Genomic DNA, 27,971 nt, shown 5'->3' on the forward strand with positions numbered 1-27,971 from the left:
GGCAGTGTCTAGCCAAAAGACAAGACAGTTTACAAGTTCTTAAGACGGCTGAAAGTAGGAAAGGTAAGACGCCTAACTTGTGAAGTTGGGGAAGTGGAAGTCTTAAAATCCAAGAAAATATACCATAGAAAAATGAAATTTAATTTCCTTTTATTTATTTTTTAAGGTTTTATTTATTTGACAGATCACAAGTAGGCAGGGAGGCAGGCAGAGAGAGAGGGGGGAAGCAGGTTTCCTGGGAGCCCCTTGCGGGGCTGGATTCCAGGACCCCGAGGTCATGACCTGAGCCAAAGGCAGAGGCTTAACCTACTGAGCCACCCAGGCGCCCCTGAAATTTGATTTCTTAAGGAAACAAACTAACCTAATTTACAGATAGAAAGCCTCTATAAATACTCTATCTCCAATAACAACTACCTTTTATATGAGCTAAAGTGTTTCAAAGATTTCGTTTTTTAAATAAAAAACCCTAAAAACAAAAAACTTCATTTCTTAATACACACTGGTCACTAAAAGAAAACTCTCTAGTGTGTTGCAATAAATCGTGGCTTGAAGTCCTTACCAAGAATGAACTAGACCCTGATACATATGCCATGCCAGAGGAGGCATATGTATGAGAACGAGACCCCAGAAAACTGAAGGTAGACCTTTCCCCTTTACCTTGCTGCCTAGTACTAAAGTATCAGACCACAGTTAAACCAGCAACATTGGACACCAAGCCCAAGGACAGACCGCAGGATTTAGAATCACACTTTACAGGTGAGCAACTTTGGCTTCAGAGAAGTGGCTGCTGGAACACTTTTGAAAGACTGTTATGTAACAGCCAGAGCTCCTTTCAAGAGAGAAGTGGCCTCGAGCTAAATGAGGAGAGAACACCTGGCCTTGCTCTTGGGTTCACAGCTGGGTAGGGCTAATTAGGGAAAAAGTGTGGCGCTGCGATCTATGCAGAGTCGGCCAGCAGCTCGCCAGGGACAGCCGGATTCCAGTCTGTGTTCCCAGCCTGCGGCGAGGCTAGCGAAGCGGGCGTCCATCCCTTGGGCTGCAGTGAGAAACTGAGGGAATGAAGCTAAGAGCGTGCTCGCACTCCGGGGGGCTGCCACCGCATCAGGGGGCGCCCACTCTGCGCCTTTTTCCACGGGTGGCCCTACGGTGGGCCTCAACTCGCGCCGCTCTCCGTCCTCTTCCTCCCGCGCCTTTGGCAGGAACTTCGCCCCACACGACCCTCTTAGTCCTGGCGCGCCTTGCAAGCAGAAGTCACAGCCAGACCGGCCCATTAACCCACTAGTGTGCTGGGACCGCCGAGCTCCCTCCACCGAGGACTCCTCCATTAGGAGAGCTTTAAATAAAGTTATCGCCACGGGGCCAGTGGGCGAGGCGAGGGCGGGGTGAAGCTATTCAGTCGCCAAGCGGTTGGCCAATGCGTCACGGGGCTGACTGATGATTGGCCACAGCAGAAGCCTGTCTGGGCCGTACCACACTTACTTGGAGGGGGTCTGGAGAAGGAGTGAGGGTGGCTCCTCGCTTTTGAGTATCTCCAGCACACACATATAACTAATTTTACTTCCGAGGATTTCTTCTTGGATACTGTAGGGATTGAAAATAGGACGCAGGAAAACGGAAGACTCGCCCAGCCACTTCCCCATTTCTGACTCCTGCGCAGTACGCCAGTTCTCCTCGCCCAGTTGCCTGCGGAACCCGACGGCCGTGCGCGCGCGCTCTCGTTCTCTCGCGTGCGTACGGCGCTGTGCTCCTGCAGCCAATCAGGCCGCGAGGTCGCCGCGGTCGCCGGGATCGCGCGCACGCCCTAGAGCGGAGTGGGGGTGGGGGCTAGGGGTGAATGGGAGAGTGAACGGGGGCGGGCGCGGCGTCGCGAGCCGCATGAATGAGAGAAACGTGCCCCGCGCGAGGCGCCGCGCGCGCCCGGGACAGGGAGCCAATGGGAACGCTGGGAGGGCTCGAGACCCGGCGCTGAGGGCAACGGCCGCGCGCCGGCTCGAAGACGAGCGTCGCCGGGCGGGAGCGCGCGTAGCTGGGCGGGCGTGGAGCGTGCGGGGGCCGCGCGCGGCCTCTCAGAGGCCGGACGGCACTGCCGGGAGGCGGCGGCGACAACGACGGCGGCAGTGACGGGCACCGCGCTGGGGGTGAGTACCGGGGACACCGGCCCCTGCGGAACCGGAAGTGCCGGGCCACTGAGGTGGGAGGGGAGTGTGACCTCTAGGGAAGGGGGACCGAGGAGGGGGGAGGTGGTTTGAGGCCCCATTCCTCCCCCGGGCCGGGTCATCCAACTGCGGCGGGACCCGTGGGCCCCGGAAACGGACGACGAGTAGAGGCCGGGGGTCCGCGGCCACCGGGGCTCTGAACGGGTTAGTGCCCGGCCGCCCGGTCCTGGCTCCGGACCTCCGCGCCTGGCGCCCGGCCGCCGCCCCTTCCGCCCCCGGCCCTGCGCCCCCGGGCTCTGCCGTCTCTCGCAGCCTCAGTGGGCCCTACCGCCGCGGATTCCGTCTTCTCGGTCTTAGCCAACTGTGCCCCAAATGGTGATTCTCCCTGCCCCAGCCCCGGGGTGGGGACGGGGTGCTGGTCCCTTTTTACCTCCCCGCATTTCAGGTCCCTTGCCCCCTTCTGCTGATACTTATTTTGGCTCAAGCCTCATCCTGTTACCTGTTCTCTCCCATCTTTCCGTTTCCTCCCTACCCCCCACCAGCTGGGTGTTCGTGCTTTTAGTACTTTGTACTTTTTGCCAGTGGAGCTCGAATGCGTTTGCCAGTATTTTACCTATAGGAATGTCTTTGTGGGACAGGGAGGTGGAAAGTGTTTTACCCACTTGGGCAAATGAACACACGCTAATGAGAAGTAAGAAAGTGACTTAAAAGTTATGGAAAGAGGTGTAGGATCGGATACGTGTTATACCCTAGACCATTTTTTGCGTTGGATTTTTCACTTCCTGGTTAATGCCATCTTGACTAGGTTGATTTTGTATCATCTCCCTATCCTTTTATCCCAGTATCCCTCGTCCTCTGTCAGATCTCTTCATATTGCTCATTATCGCTCATTCTTAAAGACTCACCTAGTGCTTATAAGAATTGTACTGCCATGTACTTGGCTTCTTCCGTATGTAATAACACCCTTATTAAACTTCTGCTTGACTCCAGCCAACATCTTGACATGTGGATTATTCATGATACCTTGACTACTTTGTATTCAGGTTTACTGTATTGCAGTGTTACCCTACTTTTTTTCAACAAATTATAATTTCTGTTACCAGTGGTACTGCTGTTCCCCGTTCACCCGTTTGCGGTACCTACTTGTATTAAACATTTATACCATATGATCTGTAGTTTGTTTTCTGTGTGCTTATTTTTATTCCATTGGTTACTTTGTGTCTGAATATGTCATACACATTCTTGTACACCTTTCTCACGCCGGTACAGTTCCAGGCTGCTGGTTGTGATGAACCATACTCACCCTGCAGTCTCCTCCCTACTGCCCACAGCACATTTTTGTCCTTAGACTTGGTACGTCTTTATTATACCCAATAAATTGTTCCATTTTTGTTTTCTGTCTTCTGATGTATCTTCCCTAAACATTTCAAGTGTTGATCACTTTTGTTTCACAGTATGGTATGCCCCAGATTGCATGGCTTTTAATGATGCTGCATTACTATGGCAATATTAACCCACGTGACTTTTTTCCTGTCAGAAAATATGATCTGAAATAATATATGGTGTCTTTTTTTTTTTTTTTTAAAGATTTATTCCTTTGACATCGAGAGAGTGAATACAAGCAGGGGGAAGTGGGAGAGGAGAGGCAGGCTTTCTGCTGAGCAGGGAGCCTAATTCAGTGTCAGGCTCTATCCTGGGATCACGACCTGAGCCGAAGCAGACGCTCAGTAACTGAGCCACCCAGGTGCCCCTAATATACGGTGTCTAAATGATTTTACTTACTCTAGATAAAACTGAAGCAATGTAGCTTTACATCTTCTGTACTCTTTGGGGTTTTGAGGGGAAAGTTTATTTTACTAGTTAGTATTGCCCATAAACCCAAAAATTTGCTTCTCGTTGTTCACAAAGTTACTTAGGCCTAAATTGAGAAGGTTGAACTTTGATTACTATAGAAACTGCATGTTAAATAATCATAAAATCAGGCGCTAGAGGGGGTTTATCTTTTTTAGGCCTTTCAGAATTTCTTGTACTCTCTGAGTGTTCACTCTCTTCTAATATTGCTGTTTGGCCCTCTAATGCTTTGTTTTTTTAAGGAGAGAAACAGTGCTTCTTGAAGGAAGGTATCTTTGCCTTCCATGCCACAGAGTAAGAGAGGAAGTGATGAATTCCAGGGCACATTTTTATTAAACTGTTTGAATCTTCCAACGTAGCAATTTCTGCCATTGGTATTAAGGGAAATACTGAACTGCTTGGGTCAAATGAACTTTTATTTTTATTTATTTTATTTTTTATTTTTTTAAAGATTGTATTTATTTATTTGACAGACAGAAATCACAAGTAGGCAGAGAGGCAGGCAGAGAGAGAGGAGGAAGCAGGCCCTCCGAGGAGCAGAGAGCCTGTTGGGCTCGATCCCAGGACCCTGGGATCATGACCTGAGCGGAAGGCTTTAACCCGCTGAGCCACCCAGGCGCCCCTGAACTTTTATTTTTAAATTCTAACTGAAGTAAAATTTTTGGTCTGCAGATTCTGAGATGCAGTCACTGGGCAAGTAGTGTAGTGGATGAGAAAGTGGTAGAATGGCTTTGTGTTGGCAGAGGGGCATGTGAACTCTGGTTCTTAAACTGACTGCTCAAGTGATTAAGTAGAATGGCCTCAGGCATTCTCTAGCCTTCAATTTTACGGAGTGGGATAAGGGACTGTGTCACCAGATAATGTGAGTTAAGTGCTTTGAGATCACTAGATGAAAAGCATCCTATAAAATCCAAAGTGTTACTTGGCTACTACAGTCAACAGAAATAATTGTTACTCTTAGTCATATGGGGAATGTGAGGCTCAGTTGACTTCTGATAGGCCAGTGTAGAAATAAATTGTTGAATTGGGAAGAAAAGGACCAGCCCCTATGATTGACTCAGTTTCTTAGAGAGAGCAGCTCACCTTTCAGTTCAAGGACAGTTCTTACCAGATGCTTTCATGGGCTATTCCAGCAAACCAGAAACTCAGCTTTTGCCTCTTCAGGGTTATAACTAAAAAGCATAGAGAGATAAGAGACAGAGACATGCACAGAAAGGAAATGAGACATACTGTCCTAATTTTGAGGTTACTTTTTTCTTTTTTCATTGTTGCAATAAATACTCTCTTTGTCCAAAGAGAAATCTCTTTTCTAGGACTGTCCTTCACTGCAATGCCCTTGTTTGTTTTTAGATTTTGATATTCTTGATATTTGTTACTGCCCATTTGTGTCAGGTGAGATGTACCCTATATAAGAGAGCTAGTTCTTTGATGACCTCAGGCCAGGTGAAACCATGTTCTTCTCTTTCCAGTAGGAACAGCACTTAGAAGAGTGAAGGATTCTGAATCCATTGTTCTCCCAATTCAGAATCCTTTCCCACATGCACATAAGTGAAGTGTATGCCATAAAAAGGCACTTTTTTTTTTTTACAGAGTAGCCTGTGGGGTGTCAGCCTTGATGTTCTTAAGAAATCCTCTGAAAGAATTTATCTGACGAAGATATCTGTGTTATTTTTTTTTTTTCCCCAGGTGAGGCACTGTAACCCCATTGAATTCTGCATCTAGAAAGCCCAAGACTGAAGAAGAAAGATCAAAGACATTGACTAACCTGGAAATAGGGACCTCTTTGGAACTTTGCTTTTATCCACAGTACCCTTTTAGAGCTATCATTGAGTGGAATTGATTTCTTCTTATTTTGCTACTATTGGGAAGAACATGGCTTCAGGGATTTTATGTTTCTCTTTAGTTTTGCATGAACTCTATAGGAAACGGAGCCCTTAAAGGGTTTGGGAATAACAAGAAGAGATTGAAGACAGACAAGCCTGCTCGTGTTCTGTTTTCCCTCCCCCTTCGAAGAAAAGGATTTACAACTCAACCTTGTAACAGCTGCTGCCCAGCTTTAGCCATCAAGAGAAAATAAATAAAATTAAACCACCATTGCCAGACTACAGGCCTTGAAGTCAAGGTGTGGGAGTGGTGGCATTGAGAAAACTGCCTAAAAGGGACGAGGACTACAGTAAACACCTTCTGTTTAAAACTGGAAGGGGCCTCAGGTTCCCTTTTGGATTAAAATAGAAACACAGGGCACACCTCTTAGGTGCAGCTCACATCTGGTGGAGTGTGTTGGTCGTGGAGGTGCTAGAGTGTCTCCTCAGAAGAATTTTTCCTTGCCCGTGTGCTCTCCCCTACCCTAATACCCTCCCCTGCTTGCCCTTTGAAGACTTGCTCCATCCATGAGCTTTTCCCTGATCTGTCTGACGGCCCATGTTCTCCACCTGCAACCGTTTGCATGTGTACAGCCTACTGTTCGTCTCCAGTTTTTAAACTGTACAAGTTGTGTTTCTTAATCTCTCCCTCTTGCCTTGTTCTGGGGAGGTGGTTATTCATCATTTGGAATCACCTTTCCCCCTCCCATGTGCTTTCCTTCATTTGAGATCTTTTGACCTTTTGTTTTCCTTGGGAGGGGGAAGGGTGATAATTTTAAATTTCTGTTTCCCTGGTTTCCTTCTGTACTCTTTTTCTCCGTTGTTTCCCTCCTCCCGTTTTCTTGTCTGTTCTGCCGCTGTGTGGGCCTGGGCTATGCGGCAGGGCAGACCTTCCATCAGAGCTCCAACATGCCCGCGGAGTCTGGAAAGAGATTCAAGCCCAGCAAGTATGTTCCAGTCTCAGCAGCCGCCATCTTCTTAGTGGGAGCCACAACCCTCTTCTTTGCCTTTACGTGAGTTTTCTCCTAGTGGTGGCATTTGGGGGGCTCCATGGGGGAGGTGAGGGGTGTTTTTGTCACGTGAGTTTTGCTAGTTTCTCGCCACGTGCCTGGGCATCTTGTTGGATAGAGGCAACAACACATCTCAGAGATGTGGTTAAGCACAGGGAGGAAAAGCTTACCCTGTCAGCCTTGTTAGAAATTTTACTCTGTTGAATCCTCTCCTTTTCCCTGCCTCCCTTCCTTGGGAATCACAGATGTCTTTGTATTTTCCTACCCAGCTCTCCATCATGAGATCGTGAACTAGGAAGGAGGTAGGAGGAAACCACCAGAGAGGCTTGAAGCAGCTTAAGCAATTGGTTCTGTGAAAGAAAGAACTAGACGAGAGGTTTTTCAGATAGTAATGGCTTTTCCGCAGGATGTCTGGAGCTGAGTGTACTGGAGAATTGCAGAATTGATTTAAGAGATGTACCAAGGAGGCAGCTGGGCTTTTCCTGTTGCTCAGATGGTTTTCTCTGCACTCTTAAGGGCCAAAGCCTGGACCAGCAAAGGCCACTGGGAAAGTGCAGATTTTATTTAGGAAAAATCCTGGTAGGCTGCCTTCACATCCCTTCCTGCCGAAGGGATGGCAGTCATTCCTGCATTCCCTGGTCCTGTTTCGAAAAGCGGTTGCCACCAAAGGGTTTCCTGCTTTGGATATTCAGACTTTGTTCCTCTCCTGGTCACTGGAGAAGACTGATTTATCTTTCCTCTTCACACAGTATTTTAGCTGCCGACCACCTGGCTGGCCTTTTCGCCGTTACCTGTTTATGAATTAACACGTAGCAGGCTTCTGAGCCTTAAACTGTTGAATCACTGAGTCAGTGTCCTAGTTGTAGCTCTTGGAACAATCAGAGCATGCTAGATTTTCTGGGGAGTTCACTCTGCCGTGATTTTGGGCTCAGACCTAATTGTGAGGTGCTGTTTAGAGCAATGGGAGGTTGCTGGGAAGAGGAAGGAAATGGATTGAAGTGGTAGGGAGTAACAATGGTGTGGACTCACTGAAGGATGAATGAAGCAGGAGTTTCTGGGAAGGGGGCAGTTACTAGTATGGGGAGAAATCTAAGAACTGATACTAAGTCTGAGTAGGGGAAGTAACTTCTCTTCCCCCCTAAATTGAGCTTCGGGTATCAAAAGGAATTCTAAAAGATTTGGATTGTTTGGCCAGTAGAGTCAGCGAAGTAATAGAGTTTTTCTGTTTAGTTTTTAAGCAAGGGAAAAAAATGAATCTCTTATCTAAGGTATGAACATCATCCTGCTTTTTATGTGTTCGTCTGGAGGGTAGAGGTCATGGATTCTTTGGCCGCCAGCTCTCCAGCCTGAGCATGCCTGTTGAGTCCCTCAAGGGTCTAATGCAGCCCTACTCTTCTTCTTTCTTCTTTATCTGACTTTTCCTCATAATTTTTTTCTTCTGCTTAAATTCAGCGTGCTTAGTGTTCTGTCCTTCTTCATGTATTGACTGTCACTAAGGAGTTATGAATCTTCAGTCTTAGACTTGTTTTGGTTTCTGCTATTATGGCCAGTAAATAGAATCACCTTTTTTTTTTTTTAAGATTTTTTAAGTAATGTCTACACCCAGTGTGGGGCTTGAACTCATGACTCCGAGGTTAAGAGTTGTATGATCTAGCAATTGATTGAGCCAGGCGGCCCTAGAATCAGAATTTTAACCAAGGGACGGTTTATATGGGGTCTTTGGATCCTTGTAGCAGCTGTGGTGCTGTGTCAGGAGGGTAGAGGGTATGGCACCACACCAGGTTGATACCCTTAGGCCTACTTGATTGAGGAGGGTCTGTTTTCCTTCAAAAGGCAAGGCCTTCGGGAAGCTAGGAAATGCAGGGGGCCTGACTGAGCAGTCTCTCTTTCGGCCCATCTGTTCTTGAGAAGGAGCAAGCAGAATCGTTGTTCTTATTTTGTTAATCTGAAGCCATCGAAGTGCGTGGCTGGTTATACCAGTTTCACCACAAAGAGTTGTCCTGACATAGGCATTTTCTCGACAGATAGTTGAAGCTATTTAACCTACTTTCTCATTCCCTGGTGCCAGAGAAATAGGGGCCCTCCTTATTCATGGTCTCTCAGCCCCAGGAAAAAGAACAGTAATGGACTTTGGAATCACTGCCTCTAATCAGAAGTTAGAAAATCAAGTCATAGCTAGAGTTCCCCCTGGCAGTTTCCTCAGGGCCAGTTTCTGGGCTCTTTTCCTCCTCGATTCTCCCCTGCGCATCTCATGGAGATAAACACCCTCCTTATCTTCTATCACCTGGCTCTTGGTACCTGTGAAATTCTCATCTCTTCCTTTACATCTGACCTTAGCAATTCTTCTAGAAGTATATATCTGGGCTGAGCTGCCACTGTTGTTAAAAACTGTTCCCCCCACAGATTATATCCTTTTTGAGGTTCAGTTCCTTGGAGGGACCCCCTAAATATTTAATTTATATTTAAAATATAAATTTAAATATAACTTTAAATTATAGTTTTATAATTTAAAACTATATACAATCTAAAAAAGAGTTTATGGTTTCAAATAGATGAGAAGAAGCCTCTCTTTTGTTTGTTTCATTGGTTAGTTTTTTTTTTAAAGATTTAATTTTAAGTAATCTCTGCACTCAACGTGGGGCTCCAGATTTTACAACCCCGAGATCTCGAGTTAGGTGCTCTACCGCCTGAGCCAGTCAAGTGCCCTAGAGGGAGGCTGTCTTTGAGCCACCTCCTGTTTGGGGCCCTGAATCTGTAACTCTTGTCATCCTCCTGTTCTCTTCACCCGGCTGTAACTGCTCTTACCACAATCTTTAAGTCCCAGTTGGGAACAGCTTTGGGACCTCGAGGACTGAGAGTAGGAGAGAGAGTCCTTTTCAGTTGGCAGACATAATTAGTGAAGCCATGTAGGGTTCAGCTCATTAGGAACAATTTACCCTTGGTGTTTCTCTGGCAGGTAGGGAAAGCTGTGAGCAGAAATTATCAGCTGGGTTTGGTGGCCAAAAGGTTATCTGCCCTGGGGAAGCTTGAGTAGAACAGTTGAGGCCTTCCCTCCAGAACCCTGATCTCTTCCGTTCGTTCATTTTGCCCTGTACCAAAACTAAGTGGGAGAGTTATTGGGGATTCTGTTTTAATTTTCCATTTTCACTGTTGGGGAAGGAGAGTGTCTGCTAAAGTAACCTTCTTCCTCCTGATTAGATCCTACACCCTGTGTTTTAAGATAACGGGCCTGGATCCTCATCTGTCTTAGTTTAGTCCCCTTTTGTGATTGGCAAGGGTAGGGGGCAGTGCTAAGTAACAGGAATCAGCACTGTTGGGGGTCAGGAGACTAATTTTGGTAAAGTCTGTTAACCTTTGTGAGTCTGCTCATTGTAAAATGAGAGGGTTGACCGAGAGTAGTTTATTTGAGCACAGTGACCCTTTTTCCAGTGAGATCTTCGGTGGAACCCCAGTGTGTAAAACATGAGAGGAGGGCTGCTCTGGGTCAACTGAGGCTGGTGTGTAGAGCCCCAGCCATTTGGTTCCTCTCCTCTTTGCCTCCTCGGGGACCCCTGCGTCTTTCTTAGAGTTCCCAGCAGTGCCATTTGAAATAAATCACTGAACTGCCTCCCTAAAATCTCCTTGAGCTCTTAGTTGAGTCAACCAGTGTCTCATTGTGTATAGTTGTGAAGTTGGTAGGGAGGGCACAGTCCTAAAATCTCTGCTGCAAGCCGTCCTCTACGGGCAGGATAGAAGTCAGGGTTGTCCAGAAATCCAGGATGGTCTTTCCAGTCTGTGAAAGAGCTTCTTTTCACTTTCTGCCTCTGGCCCTTCCCAACCCTTTACCCACAGAGTTGGGTAACCTTAGTGCCTCTCCCTCTGGTCCTTTTTTTCTTGACTGCAGAAGTGCTAGCACCTGATTTGAGTGGGAGCAGCCTCGTGATTTAGGGCATTAATTGAGCAGTGGATGTTCCTTTTACTTCCCACGTTGTTTTTTCATCCAGGAATAAGTGCCCAAGTCCTACATCTTGTACTCAGCTGCTTGAAAGTGTGCATAAGACACGACCAATCAGGTATCTTGGGGAGAAACTTACCCACCTGAGAGGGGAAAATTTTTTTCCCCATGGAATCTTGAGGATCCCCAGGGGCAGGAAGTGGGCTGTTCATTCCAGCCTTTCCTCATCCATAAGAAACACTAGCCATAGAGTCAAACTATGTGTTAGGCATGGGTGGAAGGCTTAGACCTATTCTTTAGGAGCTTAGCGCCTCTGTTTTAAGTGATCTTGAATTTCTAGTACCTCACATAGGGAAGGTGGAATTAGGGATGAAGGTGGAACTGGAGTGATGATGATGATGGTGATAGTTATTAACGTATTGGGGGGACGCATGTCTTCTATGCAGTGAATGCTCAGTATTAAGCTAGCTGGTTTAAAAAGAATTCTAGGAAAATAAATAAATAAATAAAAATAAAAAGATTTCTAGGATTTTTTCAGATACCGCCTCCTGCATTCTCCTATCTGTATTATGTAGCTGAAGTAACAAGATTGGAGAGTTTTCTGTAGATTACCTAAGGCTACATAGCAAAGCATTGATTGAGATGGGATTAAGATCCAAAGCTTCTTGACTCCCAATTTTTTCTTACCAGCAGCTTAACCATTTTTTGTAATAGAAGTGTTGGAGAGGGCCAGGAAACAGATTTTTCAGGACTGTGGGTGTTTTTTTAAGTTTATTTATTTTTTTAAGTCATCCCACACCCAGCGTAGGGCTTGAACTCACAACCCTGAGATCAGGAGTTGCATGCTTTTCTGACTGAACCAACTAGGTGCCCCAGGAGTGTAGGTATTGAAACCCATTCTGTCTGAAAACAGAAGTGCTGGATGGGGGTGCAGAAGAACCTGTTCTTCCTGGGTTGGTATAGGTCTGGGAGTCTCATCAGTGAGTCAGCCAGCCTTCTGGGCTCCGGCCACTCCCTTTGCTTTGGAGCTCTGTGATTATTGCCATAGGCTGAGGACCAGCCCTAACAACTCCTCCTCAGCCCAGGCCTCATCTCCTTCCTTCAAAGGCAGCAGATTCAGACAGGCCACTTGGAGTGGTCACGTAGGAATTTGGCAAAGTACTGTAGCAACAGCAAGCCTCTCCAAGCCAAGTAGTATATGGGATGTGGCAGGAACAGGCTCTGCTGCTTCTCCTCTCTCCTTGGTGGAGTGTTCCATCAGCTAGAGTGTGAAGGTTGGACGCAGTGGGTCCTTGATTTCAATCAAGGGGCAGATGCTGCCTGGCAAGTGGAGTTATTTACATCATTTCTAGATGCCAGCTACTCTAGGCTTTATTTTGGCAACAGAAACTGAAACTGGATAGATTGTAGGATTTCACGCGCTTCAGCTGGGATGAGTCTGAAGCTGGGATGAGTCGCTATCAGGAATGTTACCGGAGTGGAGCTCCCGGCTGCCTCAGTTGGTGGAGCATGCGACTCTTGATTTCAGGGGCATGCGTTCGAGCCCCACGTTGGGTGTAGAGATCACTTTGAAATCTTTGGGGGTGGGGAGAAGATTGCAGGGGTGATGTTCATTATCCAGGGATGGGTGGGTGGCAGCGTACCCAAGAAGTTAGGTGATTTTCTTCATTTGGAAATGGAAAAACTGAAGGAAAAAATGGCATCAGAAAGACTGCTGTCTGCGCCTGCAAGGGGCTGACATCTCATACTCTGACCTTAGCTCCCTTCAGAGATCGAGCAACCTTTAGTCTGTTGGAAGCTCGAGAGGCCACTGTAGCTACAGTCGTCAGTTCTAGGAACGAGACGTTTAAATCATGGGCACCTCAGTGTTCTAAGGATTTAATTTCTTCTTCCCTTCTAATTATCTTCCCAGGCTGTAGGAGTCAAGTGAGTCACCCTTTCTCCTCTTCCCCTGGCGGAAGTCAGAGCAAGACAGCTAAGCGCCAGGGAGGGGCTCTGACCTGGATGACTGGTTTTTAGTTTCTGTCCCTCCCTCCCAAGGAACCTGGGAGGTCAGCCTTTAGGTGGGACTCTGTAAGGGCTCCTCTTGCTTGTATTCCTCCCCAAACCCTGCCCGAGTATGGGGACATATTTTCTGAACCAGAGAACCCCCTAGAGGAAGAGGCTTCCCTGGGAGATGTGGATAGAGGAAAATGAGGGCTGTGACTCAGGGTCTGTTTTCCCTTGAAATCAGTGCCTGCACCTCGCTTCATTATTTCGTTTCCCAATTACGTACTCACCTACCCAGAGAAGCAAAGAGTTGGTATTTACTATCTAAAAAGCCTACTACATGATAAATATGCACTTATTTTTTTTTTAAATGTATGTCAAATTTGAATAAATAGACGGAGGTGGTGAAGACCTGTGAGATGCTTTGTGACAATCAGTTTTGCGTCTTACTCTGATTAAGGAGCTCAATTCCTATGAATTCCTCACATCTCGAATCACCATTCAGGGCTGTGCTTCTTGTTTTGATGGAGACAGATCTCTCAACAGAATCCAGGACTACTGTGGATTAATTCTCCAGACTCGTTTGCTGTTTTGTTCTCCTGGCCCCTTCTTTCAGTGAACTCTTCCTTTCCTTCTGGCTGGTCCAGATAGAGGGGACAAGGACAGATGCTGTCCTCATTCTGGAGATTAAGTTCTCAGCCACAAAGCAGATTAGGGTATTTAGCCGCTGTCTTGTAAGGGGAAGTTCTTGGTGAGCTGAGATAGGAGACCAAGCATTTGATAGTACTGACAAAGCGACCAGCACATCAGATGTTCTGAAATTTCCACCTCGCCGGAATCAGCAGAAAGGAAGAGTTCTTACAGCATTCCTACTTATGAACTCATATTCTGAGAGGAATGGAGTTTAATCATGGACTAGGGCACCCTTCTCTTTTTTGGGGGGTTGTCAAAGAAAAGTTATCTAAAGCATATCTCTTGATTTGGACCCTGTGGAATATTGGATATGTTTGACCAGTTTCTTTTTCCTATAGGATTTAGCGCTGATTTGGTCTGCTCCCTCCTTTATTTCTCTCCCCTACTCTTCTATATCATTTATAGACCTCAAGGGGTCTCGTTCTATGTCCTGATACCCATAGGTATCTCTGTGTGGTCCCCCTCCCCGCTTGAGAACTGGCGGTTAGTTGAATAAAACTCTCAGGAATATCTGGTACAGTGAAGAAATTTTAGGCAGTTAAGAGTGGTTGAAAGCCAGCTGGGAAGAGGGAAGGGGAGCCAGAGAGGCAGGTGGTATCCCATGCTTTGCGCCTGTGTGCAGGTCAGTGGGGCATGGCTGAGATCCAGCAGCCTCGGCCTTTGCAAGAAAAGGGAATGTAGCTGGCGTCAGTTACATACTCAGTCCCTCATTCTTGTGCCTGCTTAAGAGGAGATAAGGACAGGTTCCAAAATGTGGAAAGATCTGCAGGGGGAGAGTGATGGGAAGAACACAGACCTTTAGTACAAGGGGTATGGTAGGAGGGATTCTGAGCCTCGTACCTTGATCTAAAATGAGCATTTCTATGGGAAAACTAGACCCACTTGTGAAGGATGAAGATAATTTGGGACAGCGGAGGTGAAGCACACATGATGTATCGGTATGGGGGCTAAACCTTTCAGGTTTTTATATGGTTGGTGTCCCAAGTTTTAGGGGCAGCCCCTCATTTTCTTTATTATCTGTGCAGCTGTCCAGGACTAAGCCTCTCTGTGTCACCTGCAGTGCCCATCTACAATGCGATTGTTTTTCTCTTTGTGCTGGCCAACTTCAGCATGGCCACCTTCATGGACCCAGGGATTTTCCCTCGAGGTAAGATCTCCTTCTCCTCTCTTGGAAATTCCTCAACTACCTTTGAAAAATAATGGCTTCTGGACATAGGCATTTAGTCCTGGGCCTTAGGACTCTGAGGGTTTTGGAATACGTCAATAGTCTAATGATGAAAAGTGGGTCAGAGTCTTCCAGAATAGGTGCCATAACTTCTAGTCCTGTTCATTCACTTTGGGTCAACTTTTGATTTTCAGTTACTCATTCAGCAGGGATTCATTTTGAACATATGAATCCCCAGGCACAGTAATAATCTAGGATGAAGGGTCGACAGTTACAGCAGGTGGCGTGAACCGTGGTGAAGGCATGAACAAAGTTATTTGAGGCCGTAGGAAAGGGTGCACTTACACCTGCCCCAGGAAATGGGGGCAGTGCTGCAAAGAGGAGGCAGGAAGGATGTCAGGTGAAGGATGGCAGGGAAGCACATTCTACTCCAGGAAGCAGCATGTGCCACGAATGCCGAGCTCAGTGGGGTGGAAGATAAAGCACATAGTGGGGCCAGAAGAGGTAGGAGGTGAATGAGAGCCAAATTGTCAAAGACTATGTGCTAAATTAAATAGGTCATATTTCTTCATTTGGACAGCAAGAGGTGTTTAATTGGAGGAATCATGGGCTCAGATTTCTTTTTACAAAAATAATTCTTGAAGTAAATACAGATACTTTTTGGGAGGCTATTGCCACAATGTAGACCGCATGAGAACTTGAATTCAAGGCTGGATTTAGAGATTTTTCCCTGCAGAATCAACACGTTTCTTCTTCTTCTTCTTTTTTTTTTTTTTTGAATCAACACATTTCTTCATGACCATTTGTTTATTGGAGGAGAGCGAGAGAGTGAAGGAATTGTCTAGGGTAGTCCCAAGGCTCCTAACTTGGGAGATAAGTTGGATGCTGATTTTTAAAAACCAAGATAGGAGTTACAGGAATGTTGAACATGTTTAGGGGGAAGATAGCCTCTTATACACGTTGAACTTGAGATAGTATGTTTATTCAGATAGAGTTCCCCACTGGCCGATTGAGTAGTCAGACTCAGAGACTTTGATCTCAGAGGCTTCAGCCATGTGGTGTTTGTAGCCAACAGGAGTAAGATTGTCTGCAGAAAGTAGACGAAGATTAGGAATGAACCAAGGTCAGATCTAACGAGCACTGGTATTGGAGAGGGATTGGGCAAGAGAGGTCAGTAGGAGAAGAAACTGGACAAAGTGGGAATTAAGGAAGGTTCATGAAGTTCATGATGGTTGGCAGTATCAGAAATTAGATCCGGTAGTTTGAAAACTCAGAATTGCTTATCATTTTGGTAACTAAAGAATTTAAGATCTTGGCAGGGATAGTTCTTATAGTGTGTTTAGGTATGTATGTGGGAAAAATGCAGTTAAATTAGCAAAACTGATGTTTTGGAAGGCAGTGAATGGGCAGTGAGGAAACAGCTGGTGAGTGTTGAGATTACTCTTTCAAGAAGTTAAGGAGAGAAGGCAGAAGATGGAATGTCTTAGGGGAGAGAGCGAGCTTTGATTTATTTTTGTTTTTGTTTTTGTGATAGTGAAAATTAAAGCACTCTGATAGAATGAGGTGGAGGAACTGGAGAAGAGAAGGAAGTTGGAACTGGAAAGGGGAGTAATAGAAGAATTACCTTACGGAGGGAGGATGTGGTTTCCCCATGCGTGTTGGCAGGGTTAAGCTTAGAGAAAAGTAGGCTGTTCTGGCAGAGGAGAGGAGGTCAGAGTCAGAACCGTCATTAGATTTAGAGAGAGGTTGATTCTGGTAACCAGTGTTTCTCTCACCTGTGACGTTAGCTTGCAAGGATGAGACTCAAATTGGGAAGAAGTCTTTGGAGAGAATGAGGTTTTCCTGAGATCATTGTGCTCACAAAGCCTGTATCACTGTGCTTTATTTGTGACTTCTGTCTCAAAGATTAGTTGAACCTAAGGAACTTGGAGTCTCTAGCGCCAAGGAGGGCTATTTTTTTTTTTTTTAAGATTTTATTTATTTATTTGACAGAGCTCACAAGTAGGCAGAGAGGCAGGCAGAGAGAGAGCCCGATGTGGGGCTCTATCCCAGGACCATGTTTCCATGACCTGAACTGAAGGCAGAAATTTTAACCGACTGAGCCACCCAGGTGCCCCAGGAGGGCTATTTTTAAAAAAATACTTTATTTACTTATTTGACACCCAGAGAGTGAGAGAACACAAGCCAGGGGGAGCAGCAGGCAGAGGGAGAGGCAAATGCAGACTCCTCACTGAGCAAGGAGCCTGACACGGGGCTCGATCCCAGGACCCTGGGATCATGACCTGAGCCAAAGGCAGATCCTCAACCAACTGAGCCACCCAGGCACCTCAAGGAGGGCTTTCTTAATGACACTTTAATGTCTATAAAATATTTATTAATCTGTATGGAAGACATTATCCTTGTCATTTGGGATGAGTTTTGTTTTGTTTTGTTTTAAAGGTCCTTGCTTTCAAATAGCTCATCAGTCTATAAAGAAAGATAGGGAAGACATTTCTAGGAGTAAATATGCTATACTGTGCTAAGTTATAAGAGTAACCTAAGAACCCTATAGTACTTTAAGAAAAGAAAGTGTTCATTTCTGGTATGGAAAGATCAGAAATTTCAAAATAAGTCGTATTTTAACATTTTTCCTTTAAAAGAAAACTTTCTTAAAAAGTAAAGATTTTAATAAGGAATAAATATTCATGATGTAGAAAGCATAAAAAACACAAATACCACCTGTAATTTCACAGCCAAAGGTAACTACTATTGAGGTTCCTGGGTGCCTCAGTAGGTTGAGCCATCTGATTCTTGGTTTTAGCTCAGGTCATGATCTTAGGGTCTTGGGATTGAGCCCTGCATCTCCTTCTCCCCCCGGCCTCTCCTTGGGCTTGTGCTTGTGCTCTCTCTCTCGAATAAATAAATAAAATTTTAAAAGAAGATAACTACTGTTGCTATTTCCTTTCAGTGGTTTAAAGATTTATATGTATAACATTTACATATACTACTTATCTGTATCAAATGTATGTCATTGTTGGTTTTTCTTTTTCTTTTTTTTTTTTTAAAGATTTTATTTATTTATTTGACAGAGAGAGATCACAAGTAGGCAGAGAGGCAGGCAAAGAGAAAGGAAGGGAAGCAGGCCCCCTGCTGAGCAGAGACCCCCCCCCCCCCCATGCGGGACTCAATCCCAGGACCCTGAGATCATGATCTGAACCGAAGGCAGCGGCTTAACCCACTGAGGCACCCAGGCGCCCCATTGTTGGTTTTTCAAAGATGTATTATTTAGAGAGTGCCAGTGGGTCGCGGTATGATAGAGAGAATCTCAAGCAGACTCTCTGCTGAGCTTGGAGCCCTACTCAGGGCTCGATCTCACCACTTGAGATTCTGACCTGAGACGAAATGGCTTAACTGACTGAGCCACCCAGGTGCCCCTACGAGTGTGGATTTTTGGTTTCTATTTTCAAAATGGATCTTTTGTTTGTACAGTTCTTTACCTTGGCGTTTTTTTCACCTATTTATATTTTAAAGCATTTCCCCAGTCAGTGAAAGTTGGAAACTTGATTTTTAATCCCTGTACCTTCATTTATTTAATTTTTCCTTCCCATGTGTATTTTTTCTAGATTAATAATAAAAAATAAAAATTGTACACTGTAGATGAGAAGGCAAATAGTGCACTTTAAGTTATGAAGTAGGATCATGAGTTTCTGATCATTGAAATTGAAAGAACATTCAGTGGGGTGCCTGGGTGGCTCAGAGGGTTAAGCCTCTGCCTTCAGCTCAGGCCATGATCTCAGGGTCCTGGGATCTAGCCCCACATTGGGCTCTCTGCTCAGCGGGGAGCCTGTTTCCCCCTCTTTCTGCCTCTCTGCCTACTTGTGATCTCTCTCTGTCAAATAAATAAATAAAATCTTCAAAAAAAAGAAAGAAGGAAAGGGCATTCAGGTAAGGAGAGACTATCTTGAGCCAGCAAATAATACTGAAATATATAGGGAATTAATAGAGTTAGGGAAGATCTTTTGGAAAGGGGTTTGTGCATGGATAAAAAGGGTTGCTGTTAATTCCTCTCTTGGATTGCTGTAGTTTTCATGTACTTGTAGACATTGAACTATTATGCAGACTCATTACATATGTGCTTTGATATGTAAATTATTTCATTACAGATATATTTGTAGTATGTAAACGAAGTGTCAGCATTCCCGTAGCAGAGCTACGTCTGAGTCATACTGTCTTGAACCTCATTTCCAGTGTGTTTGGTAGTGTTGTATTGTAGGGCTGATCTCACAGTATTAGTTATTAGTTCCTGTTCTCTTTTCCCCAGTAGACTGAATTCCTCAAAGGCAGAGGCCATATTTTAAATATCACTGGATCCTTCATGCCTAGTGCAGTTCTTTTTTTTTAAGATTTTATTTATTTATTTGACAGAGACAGCAAGAGAGGGAACATAAGCAGGGGGAGTGGGAGAGGGAGAAGCAGGCTTCCCGCTGAGCAGGGAGCCCAATGTGGGGCTCGATCCCAGGACTCCAGGATCATGACCCAAGCCGAAGGCAGGCGCCCCCCTAGTGCAGTTCTGGCATAGTTGTTTTTTAACTGATTTTTCCTCTCTGCAGCTGAGGAGGATGAAGACAAGGAAGACGACTTCCGAGCTCCCCTTTACAAAACGGTGGAGATTAAGGGCATCCAGGTGCGCATGAAGTGGTGTGCCACCTGCCGTTTCTACCGTCCTCCTCGATGTTCCCACTGCAGTGTCTGTGACAATTGTGTGGAGGTAGGAAGCCTCATGGGGGTGGGCCTGGGTGCTGAATCTAGGTTCTCTTGTTCCTGTCCGTTGAATAAGAATCGAATCTTCTGCATTCTGGGTCTTGGGTGAGATCTAGCCCTGGCTTACTACCTGGGCTATATTCTAGCTCTGTCAAAAAGTATTCTCAAGTAGATGAATGGATAAAGAAGTGGGACATATACACAATGAGATGATATTCATCATTGCCAATTGCAGCGACCTGGATGGAGCTGGAGAGTGGAATGCTAAATGAAACAAGTCAGAGAAACACAGATAGGATTTCATTTATATGTGGAATTTAAGAAACAAAACAAATGAGCAAAGGGAAAAAAAGAGAGAGAGAGAGACACACACAAACCAAGAAGCAGACTCGTAACTATAGAGGACAGACTGATGGTTACCAGAGAGGAGGAGGGTAGGGGATGAATGAAATAGGTGATGGGGATTCAAGAGTGCACTTCCCAAGATTAGCACTAAGTAGTATATAGAATTGTTGAGTCACTGATTGTATACCTGAAACTAATACAATACTGTATGTTAAGTATCCCGGAATTAAAACTTAAAACTTAATTTAAAAGTTTCATCTGTTTAATTTAAAAGTTTTATATTCTCTAACAGCTATAAATAGCAAACACTTATTCTTATGTATATATGTGTACATTTTAGTGACTATAATTTAGACGAAATTGGAAATGGAAAAAAAAAACCGTTATCAGTGATGTACAAATGAGAGGTAGAGCATATTCTTCTCTTGTAGGAGGGACCCCAAGTGGGAATAGGCTTTCCCACCTGTAGCCTTTCTGACTCATCTTTTTGGTCATTTGTCCCGGGTTTGTGTTACCTGCTGCATCCACTGCATGCTGTCTGTTGCACTCAAATCTTAGAGCTATATTCTCTACTGCGTGTCCTTCTGCGTCCCCTTTCTCTTATTTTTAACCCTTTTTTCCCCAATCAGTTTTTACTTCGCTATAAGCACTTGCCTGTCAGGGCTTTTTTTCTCATGAATCTTGATGTTTTTGTAAAGCCTCTGATGTTAATGATGTTAATCTTATTAACCTTGTTAATTTAGCAACTAAACGGTGAACACAATCACGATTGCCTGTTAATGAAAGCAGTGCTTCAGTTCTGATGTTTGGTCCTTTATTTTTTTTTTTAAAGATTTTATTTATTTATTTGACAGACAGCGAGATAGGGAACACAAGCAGGGGGAGTGGGAGAGGGAGAAGCAGGCTTCCTGCTGAGCAGGGAGCCCGATGCAGGGCTTGATCCCAAGACCCTTCGAACCTGAGCCAAAGGCCTGTGCTCAACGACTGAGCCACCTGGGTGTCCCAAGTTTGGTCTCTTTCTTAACAGAAGTGATCTAGGGCTGTGGTCCAAGGATGCTTCTCAGTGTTTCTCTTTTTGCCTCTAGGAGTTTGACCATCACTGCCCCTGGGTGAACAACTGTATTGGTCGCCGGAACTACCGCTATTTCTTCCTTTTCCTCCTCTCCTTGACAGCACACATCATGGGTGTGTTTGGCTTTGGCCTCCTTTATGTCCTCTACCACATGGAGGAACTCTCAGGGGTCCGCACAGCTGTCACGTATCCTTCTGTGGGTTGTGGGCTTGGGAGCGGGGAGGAGGAGGAAAGTCGAGCACTGTGGTAGCAAGGGTCAAAGGGAAGGTGGCTCTTGGTAGGGGCTGGGGATGGTGAGATCATGTTGCTCTGTTCTCCTTGATTCTTTGGCTTTAGAATGACAGTGATGTGTGTGGCTGGCTTATTCTTCATCCCTGTAGCTGGCCTCACAGGATTTCATGTGGTGCTGGTGGCTAGGGGACGCACAACCAATGAACAGGTACGGGGTGAAGTGATGGGAGATGCATTGTAGAGCTGGGCCTGCAAATCTTTGCCCTCTAATAAAAGTATTGTGGAGTGCTCCCAGAGATGGATGCCTGATGAATACTTTTTTTTTTTTTTTAAAGAATCTGGTGGGGTTTTTTGGTTTTTGGTTTTTTGTTTTTGGATTTTATTTATTTAACAGAGAGAGAGATCACAAGTAGGCAGAGAGAGCAGCAGGCGGGGGGGGGGGGAGCAGGCTCCCTGCTGAGCAGAGAGCCTGATGCGGGGCTCGATCCCAAGACCCTGAGATCATGACCTGAGCTGAAGGCAGAGGCTTAACCCATTGAGCCACCCAGGCGCCCCTGATGAATACTTTTTATGATGAAGTGTCCGTGCTCCTCATGAAAGCATGAGAACAGAACCATTTTCTTTCTTTCTTTCTTCTTCTTTTTTTTTTTCCAAAGATTTTATTTATTTGACAGAGAGAGTGAGCATATAAGCAGGGGGTATTGGGAAGCAGAGGGAGAGGGATAAGCAGGCTCCCCACCGAAGCACGGCTCAAGCCCAGGAGCTTAGGACCATGATCTGAGTTGAAGGCAGATGCTTAACTAACTGAACCACCCAGGTGTCCCAGAAGCATTTCTTAGTTGACAGACATTTGCAGAATGTACACTGTATATCGGACAATTTAAGCTCTGAGCTTATAGAAACAGTAGTAGACTTAGGCCAGCTCTTAGGAAGCTCATGATACTACTTAAAGGGAAATCGTTATTCTTGTGCTTATAATAAAGCTGACTTTACGTGCATCCTTTTATGTATATTATCTTAGTTTTCAATCTTGAGAGAGCTGTGTTATCATTTCACATAAGAACACTGATGTATGGGGTCAGATAGCTACACTATCTGGGTGAGGTAGCCCTAGGATTCAGACTGACTCTAGAGTTCCCGTTCTTTTTAAGATTTTTATTTATGACAGAGAGAGTGAGAGAGGGAACACAAGTATGGGGGGAGTTGGAGAGGGAGAAGCAGGCTCCCTGGCCTCCATCCCAAAGGTAGATGCTTGACGCCTGAGCCACCCAGGTGCCACTAGAGTTCCCATTCTTAACTTTTATGACTATAAGTTTCTTGATGATAGGGTTGTGTTTTACTCATTTTTGTATCTTCTGAGTAGAGGGTGCACAATAGTTGGTTATTGTTCTGTGTTTTGGCCTTTGGAGGTCAAGGTCCATTGTCTAAGTGATAATGGCCCATCTTTACTTCTTCTAGGTTACGGGTAAATTCCGAGGAGGTGTGAACCCCTTCACCAATGGCTGCTGTAACAATGTCAGCCGTGTGCTCTGCAGTTCCCCAGCACCCAGGTACACCCAGCCCTTTGGTCTAGTATTCACTGTTGGTCAAAGCGTTTGTCTTTGGACTTGTTCTAGTATAGGGGAAGTTGGGTGGGAAACTGCTGTTGAGGAAGGGTTCTCTTAGACTGGGAAGTACCTGCAAGGGAGAGTCATGGTGCCCTTTAGTGGACCCCCCGAATTCAGTTGATATCCTTTGGGTATTATGGCTACTCTCTTTGGAGAGTTGAGGGTGAGATTTACTCCAGAGTGGCTTGAAGTAGGTATTTGCTCAGAGGCCTAGTCTTGGTGCAGTTCTTCCTGGAATCTAAAAAATCAGTTCAATGCTGAGTTTTTTGCTGTCTTGGTCAGACTGTTCTTTATTTTTAAAAATGTTTTATACAAGATAGGCAGCCACTAGGTATTTTAGAATGAATGAATGAAAGCCCTCTTACTCTTGACACTCAGGTATTTGGGGAGACCAAAGAAAGAAAAGACGATTGTCATCAGACCTCCCTTCCTTCGACCAGAAGTGTCAGATGGGCAGATAACTGTGAAGATCATGGACAATGGCATCCAGGGAGAGCTGAGGAGAAGCAAGGTGAGGAATGCAGGGAAGTAAAGTAGGTAACTTGGGGACTTTAATGGCAGAGAGATGGAAACTTTCAGTTGACATTGCCCTTATAGTATTTCTCAATATCTGATAACTTGTGTTAAAAATTACTTAAGTACGGGGGCGTCTGGCTGTCTGAGTTGGTAGATCATGTGGCTCTTGACCTTGGGGTCATGAGTTGAAGCCCCATGTTTAGTGTGGAGTTACTTAAAAAAAAATTAATTACTTAAGTGCATATCTTCTTTTTTTCATTAGATTTTAAGTCCTACTTTAACTTCTACTGTCAGTAGAAGTTGAGTCTTTTCGTTTCCATGTTTTCTTAGGACTTTAATGTAGCAGCTTACGGATGGTAGGAGCTCAACAAATAGTTGGTGGAAATGAACACCTAAATGACAGGATTAAACCCTTGTTGAAAATTTTTCTTTATCCATTGTCATCCCCCAAATGGCTCTCATCCCTTGACTTCTAGTCCCAGTTTAGAGATACATAATTGATGCGCTGTCCTTACACCCAGCTCTCCAAATCTGATTTTCCCTCATTCATCCAGTCTAAGGGAAGCTTGGAGATAACAGAGAGCCAGTCTGCAGATGCTGAACCCCCACCTCCTCCTAAACCGGACCTGAGCCGTTACACAGGGCTACGAACACACCTCAGCCTGGCTACTAATGAGGGTAAGAAAATTGACAAGAGTAAGAAGGTTACCATGTGCTGTGGAGAAGACATACAGGCAAGGCCTGGGAAGTAATACTTGCATTGTCACTGAGAACACCCATCAGGTGGGCCTTTGGCCACTTTGGGCAGCTAGTAGAGGAGGAAGAGGATTCCATGTAGCTAGTGGTAGCGAATTGGGACTTTTGTGGGTAAGGAACTGTCAGCATCCAGATAGACCATAGAAAATCTTAAGACATGTTTGGTGCATTCTCTCTCCGAGTTCTGGGCCATTATGAGTCTGTAATCTTTATTGCAGGCAAATCATGTTCCTGGGACTTTTCTGTTGGCTGGTATATCCGTTCCTACCTGGTTCTCCCTCTGTCCTTTAATGACCTCTGACCAAGTTAAAGAGAACCGCTTGTAAAGTCAAGTCTGTCCCTGGGCCTTTTTTCCTGCAGATAGCAGCCTCTTGGGCAAGGACAGCCCTCCCACACCTACCATGTACAAGTACCGGCCGGGCTACAGTAGCAGCAGTACGTCGGCCGCCATGCCTCATTCCTCCAGCGCCAAGGTACTGAACACTCTGGAAGAAGGAGGGTTGTGATGTGTGTCAGCTGCTCTGGGAAAAAGAACTTTGGAGAAGGGAAGGAAAAAAACCAAAGACATTAGTGAGACTGAATCGTGATAGTGTGTCCTTCATCAAAGAGGGGGCAGTGTAGCATACTAGTAAAAGCACTAGTGATCACAGCATCAGATCTGAGTTCAAAACCCATCATGGGTGAGTTATTTAACCTCTTTAAGCCTCATTTTTTGCATCTTAAAGTGAGGTATTATTTGTTCCAACTTGCTAGTTTGCTCTAGGTGTTGAACGAGAGGATGCATGGAAAAAGTTCTAATAAGCATATGGGCAGGGCATGACCACTTGGGCTCTGGGGCCTAGCATCTGTCACAAGAGGAGGAACACTGAGAGCATGCTTTGTTTTCTCCCTCAGTTGAGTCGTGGGGACAGTCTGAAGGAGCCAACTTCAATTGCAGAGAGCAGCCGCCATCCCAGCTACCGCTCGGAGCCCAGCTTGGAGCCAGAGAGTTTCCGTTCTCCCACCTTTGGCAAAAGCTTTCACTTCGATCCACTATCCAGTGGCTCACGTTCCTCCAGCCTCAAGTCGGCCCAGGGCACTGGCTTTGAGCTGGGCCAGTTGCAGTCCATTCGTTCAGAGGGCACAACCTCCACCTCCTATAAGAGCCTGGCCAACCAGACACGCAATGGAAGCCTATCTTATGACAGCCTGCTCACTCCTTCAGACAGCCCTGATTTCGAGTCAGTGCAGGCAGGGCCTGAGCCAGACCCACCTTTAGGCTACACCTCTCCGTTCCTGTCAGCCCGACTGGCCCAGCAACGGGAAGCCGAGAGGCACCCACGTTTGGTGCCAACCGGCCCAACACACCGAGAGCCCTCACCAGTCCGGTACGACAATCTGTCGCGCCATATTGTGGCCTCCCTCCAGGAACGAGAGAAGCTGCTACGCCAGTCACCCCCACTCCCGGGCCGTGAGGAAGAACCAGGCTTGGGGGACTCAGGCATTCAGTCAACACCGGGCTCAGGCCATGCCCCTCGTACTAGTTCCTCCTCAGATGATTCAAAGAGATCACCCTTGGTCAAGACTCCACTGGGACGCCCAGCTGCCCCCCGTTTTGGCAAGCCAGATGGGCTAAGAGGCCGGGGACTAGGGTCCCCTGAACCAGGCCCCACTGCCCCATACCTGGGCCGATCTATGTCTTACAGCAGCCAAAAAGCCCCAGCTGGTGTCTCTGAGGCAGAGGAAGTAGCCTTGCAGCCATTACTGACACCCAAGTAAGTATGAGTCCATCCTGAACTTCAGTGGACTTAAAATTAGCATAGCATTACCAAAGGTGTCATGACTTCACTTGTGTGCAAGTGGACTCAGAGGTGCCTGCTTGTAGATAGCTCCTTTCACTCTCTCTAGCTGCCTTCATGGGCTATTCCTGTTAAGACCCTAACGATCAATACTTTTTTCTTAATCCGGTCTTCCCGAAATGTATTTATTTGCCTGAGAGTAAGTATTTAAGATAATTGCTGTTGGAGGGAAGGAATAAAGAGAGGAGATAGGGCATCAGGTTGGTTTTTAGCAGGACAATAAAACAGGTGTTAATGTTGGGGTAAGAAAGCATACAGAAAAGTAGGTCAGTTTTCCTAACTTAAAATGGTCTCCCTTTTCTGTGTTTTGTGTCCTGCTTCTTGACACCTCTTTTTTTTTTCTCTCCCTAGAGATGAAGTACAGCTCAAGACCGCCTACAGCAAATCCAATGGGCAGCCCAAGAGTATAGGCTCTGCCTCTCCTGGCCCAGGGCAGCCGCCTCTCAGCAGCCCCACAAGGGGTGGAGTCAAGAAGGTGTCAGGGGTGGGTGGTACCACCTATGAGATTTCCGTGTGAGCCTTCGGCACCTCCCTTTCCCCCTACGCCTCTGCGCCTACACCAAAGGGCCCCAGGTGGCCACCTTCCTTTCCTCAAGGGGCTCCCCTCCCCTGCATGGACATTTTTTTAAACCACCGATTCCAAGAGGATGAGGAGCGTTTTATAAAATGCAGTGGGGTGGGGAGTCGGAGAGTTGGGGCCCTGAGACTGGGGTAGCAACCCCCTTCACCTTTTAAGACCTTCCCTTCTTTAACCCCTGGACCAGACTCAGTGGACATTTGTGCAATTGCTCGCCCTGGAGGGAACCAGATCATTTTTAAACCAGAAATAATTTTTTTTATTATTGTTACGGATTCTATTTTTTTCCTCTCTGCGTTACCAGGTGTGTGTGTACATATATATATATATATATATATATACATATATATATATATTATAAATATCAAAGAAATTATATATCTATCCTGGGATGGGAAAATGAGGGAGGGATATGTAGAAGGAGGGGTATCTTACTCTTCCCACTCCTCAGACCAGCAAGAAAGAAGTGGGGACATCCATTGAAGTCTTCCTTTTCCCAGTGGTTCCCTCTCTTTTGTCCCAGTTACCAACTAAGGAAACCGCACCCCACTTCTATTGGTGCGTAGTAATCAGGAAAGAAACCTTGGGAGAGGCGAGTCTGGGGTCTTGGTCAGAGGAGGGAAGGACTTGGAGAGGAGAGTTAGTTTTCTAGGTTCATTGGCACTTAGTTTCCCCAGGAAAGGGGTCACAGCCCCATGACTTTGGTGGTGGTGGGGAGATCAGGAAAAGAGCTTGGCTGAGCTCCAGGAACAATATTGGATAATCCCCCCCACCCCTTCTTCGGGGAGAGGGATTAGTGCGGGGCTTCTTTAGTCCCCTCAGAGCCTTCCCCCAATTCACATGGTTAACATTATTTTTAAATCCAAGGCCGGGAGAGATGAATCCAAAAAGCAATATTTTTCATCACATGCCAAAAAACGGGATAGAGAGAAGGAGTGGCAGGCCTAGGCCCCTCCGATTGTCCCTTGGGGGTTACCCCTCAGCCCACCTCAGTATGGTGCTGGGTAGTGGGGGTACCTGGGTTCTAACCTCTAAATAGGGGAGACCCCAGCCTCTAGACAGAGGCCCTTTTATTTTTTATTCTGATTAGCCATTTTAAACCAACAAGGAATAAAAAGAAATCCTGATCTAACCAGCTCCCCCTGACTTGTGTTATTTTGTCTGGTTAAGGCAAGGTGAATGATCTCTGGTGGAAAGTCTCAAAGAAAACCTCAGAAGCTTCTTTAGTCCTGGCCCACCTTTAGGCAGGACAGTAGTGGAAGTAACCACTTAAAACAGCAGGTCCTGTTTTTATTTTGGTGATTTAATGCAAAAATTCCTAGAAGACACCTTTTGTGACCGCCTAAGCTCTTTGTCTTTTCAAGGCTTAGAGAACTCTTGACTGCTACAGTTCTTGAATACAGAATTTTGTCTCTGGGACGTAAAGCTCTCTGGATGTAGCCAGAGGTGAGACCGTGGATGATGGAGGGATGAAAGCCTGTTAGAGGCAGACTGCCTGGATATGGCTGGCACTTTAATATGATAGCTCATGGTGTTTCTTCTGCTTGTCCAAAGCAAAGGCTATGCCCTAATTTTAAATAGGCTGCCTCAGACACAAAATCTCTGGAAACTGGCCAGAACCCATTATTT

General features: G+C 45.8%; 1 protein-coding gene across 2 annotated transcripts; it reads left to right on the plus strand.

Annotated features, from left to right (window-relative positions):
• Positions 1-1,757: 1,757 nt before the first annotated feature.
• ZDHHC5 (zinc finger DHHC-type palmitoyltransferase 5) lies at positions 1,758-27,477 on the plus strand. 2 transcript variants are annotated; one of them, XM_032356572.1, is made up of 12 exons: positions 1,758-2,138; positions 5,694-6,882; positions 14,521-14,642; positions 19,250-19,407; positions 20,831-21,003; positions 21,154-21,256; positions 22,507-22,598; positions 23,034-23,166; positions 23,726-23,849; positions 24,288-24,400; positions 24,822-25,681; positions 26,117-27,477. In XM_032356572.1, exons 2-12 carry the CDS (start codon positions 6,779-6,781, stop codon positions 26,280-26,282), a joined length of 2,148 nt encoding a protein of 715 aa, XP_032212463.1. In that variant the 5' UTR covers positions 1,758-2,138; positions 5,694-6,778; the 3' UTR covers positions 26,283-27,477. The 2 variants fall into 2 exon arrangements, with proteins under 2 accessions (XP_032212463.1, XP_032212464.1); XM_032356573.1 differs by lacking the exon at positions 1,758-2,138 and having other exon boundaries at positions 6,793-6,882; positions 14,556-14,642.
• Positions 27,478-27,971: the final 494 nt, after the last annotated feature.

Source organism: Mustela erminea, chromosome 9, assembly GCF_009829155.1.
Source record: "Mustela erminea isolate mMusErm1 chromosome 9, mMusErm1.Pri, whole genome shotgun sequence".
Lineage (NCBI taxonomy): Eukaryota > Metazoa > Chordata > Mammalia > Carnivora > Mustelidae > Mustela > Mustela erminea.

Bases quoted from the DNA above. Each gene is read 5' to 3' on its own strand.
- ZDHHC5 (XM_032356572.1), top strand. From the start codon at position 6,779: ATGCCCGCGGAGTCTGGAAAGAGATTCAAGCCCAGCAAGTATGTTCCA. The intron at 23,167-23,725 runs GTGAGGAATGCA...TCATTCATCCAG, and splicing joins GAGAGCTGAGGAGAAGCAAG to TCTAAGGGAAGCTTGGAGAT. The intron at 24,401-24,821 runs GTACTGAACACT...TTTCTCCCTCAG, and splicing joins CTCATTCCTCCAGCGCCAAG to TTGAGTCGTGGGGACAGTCT.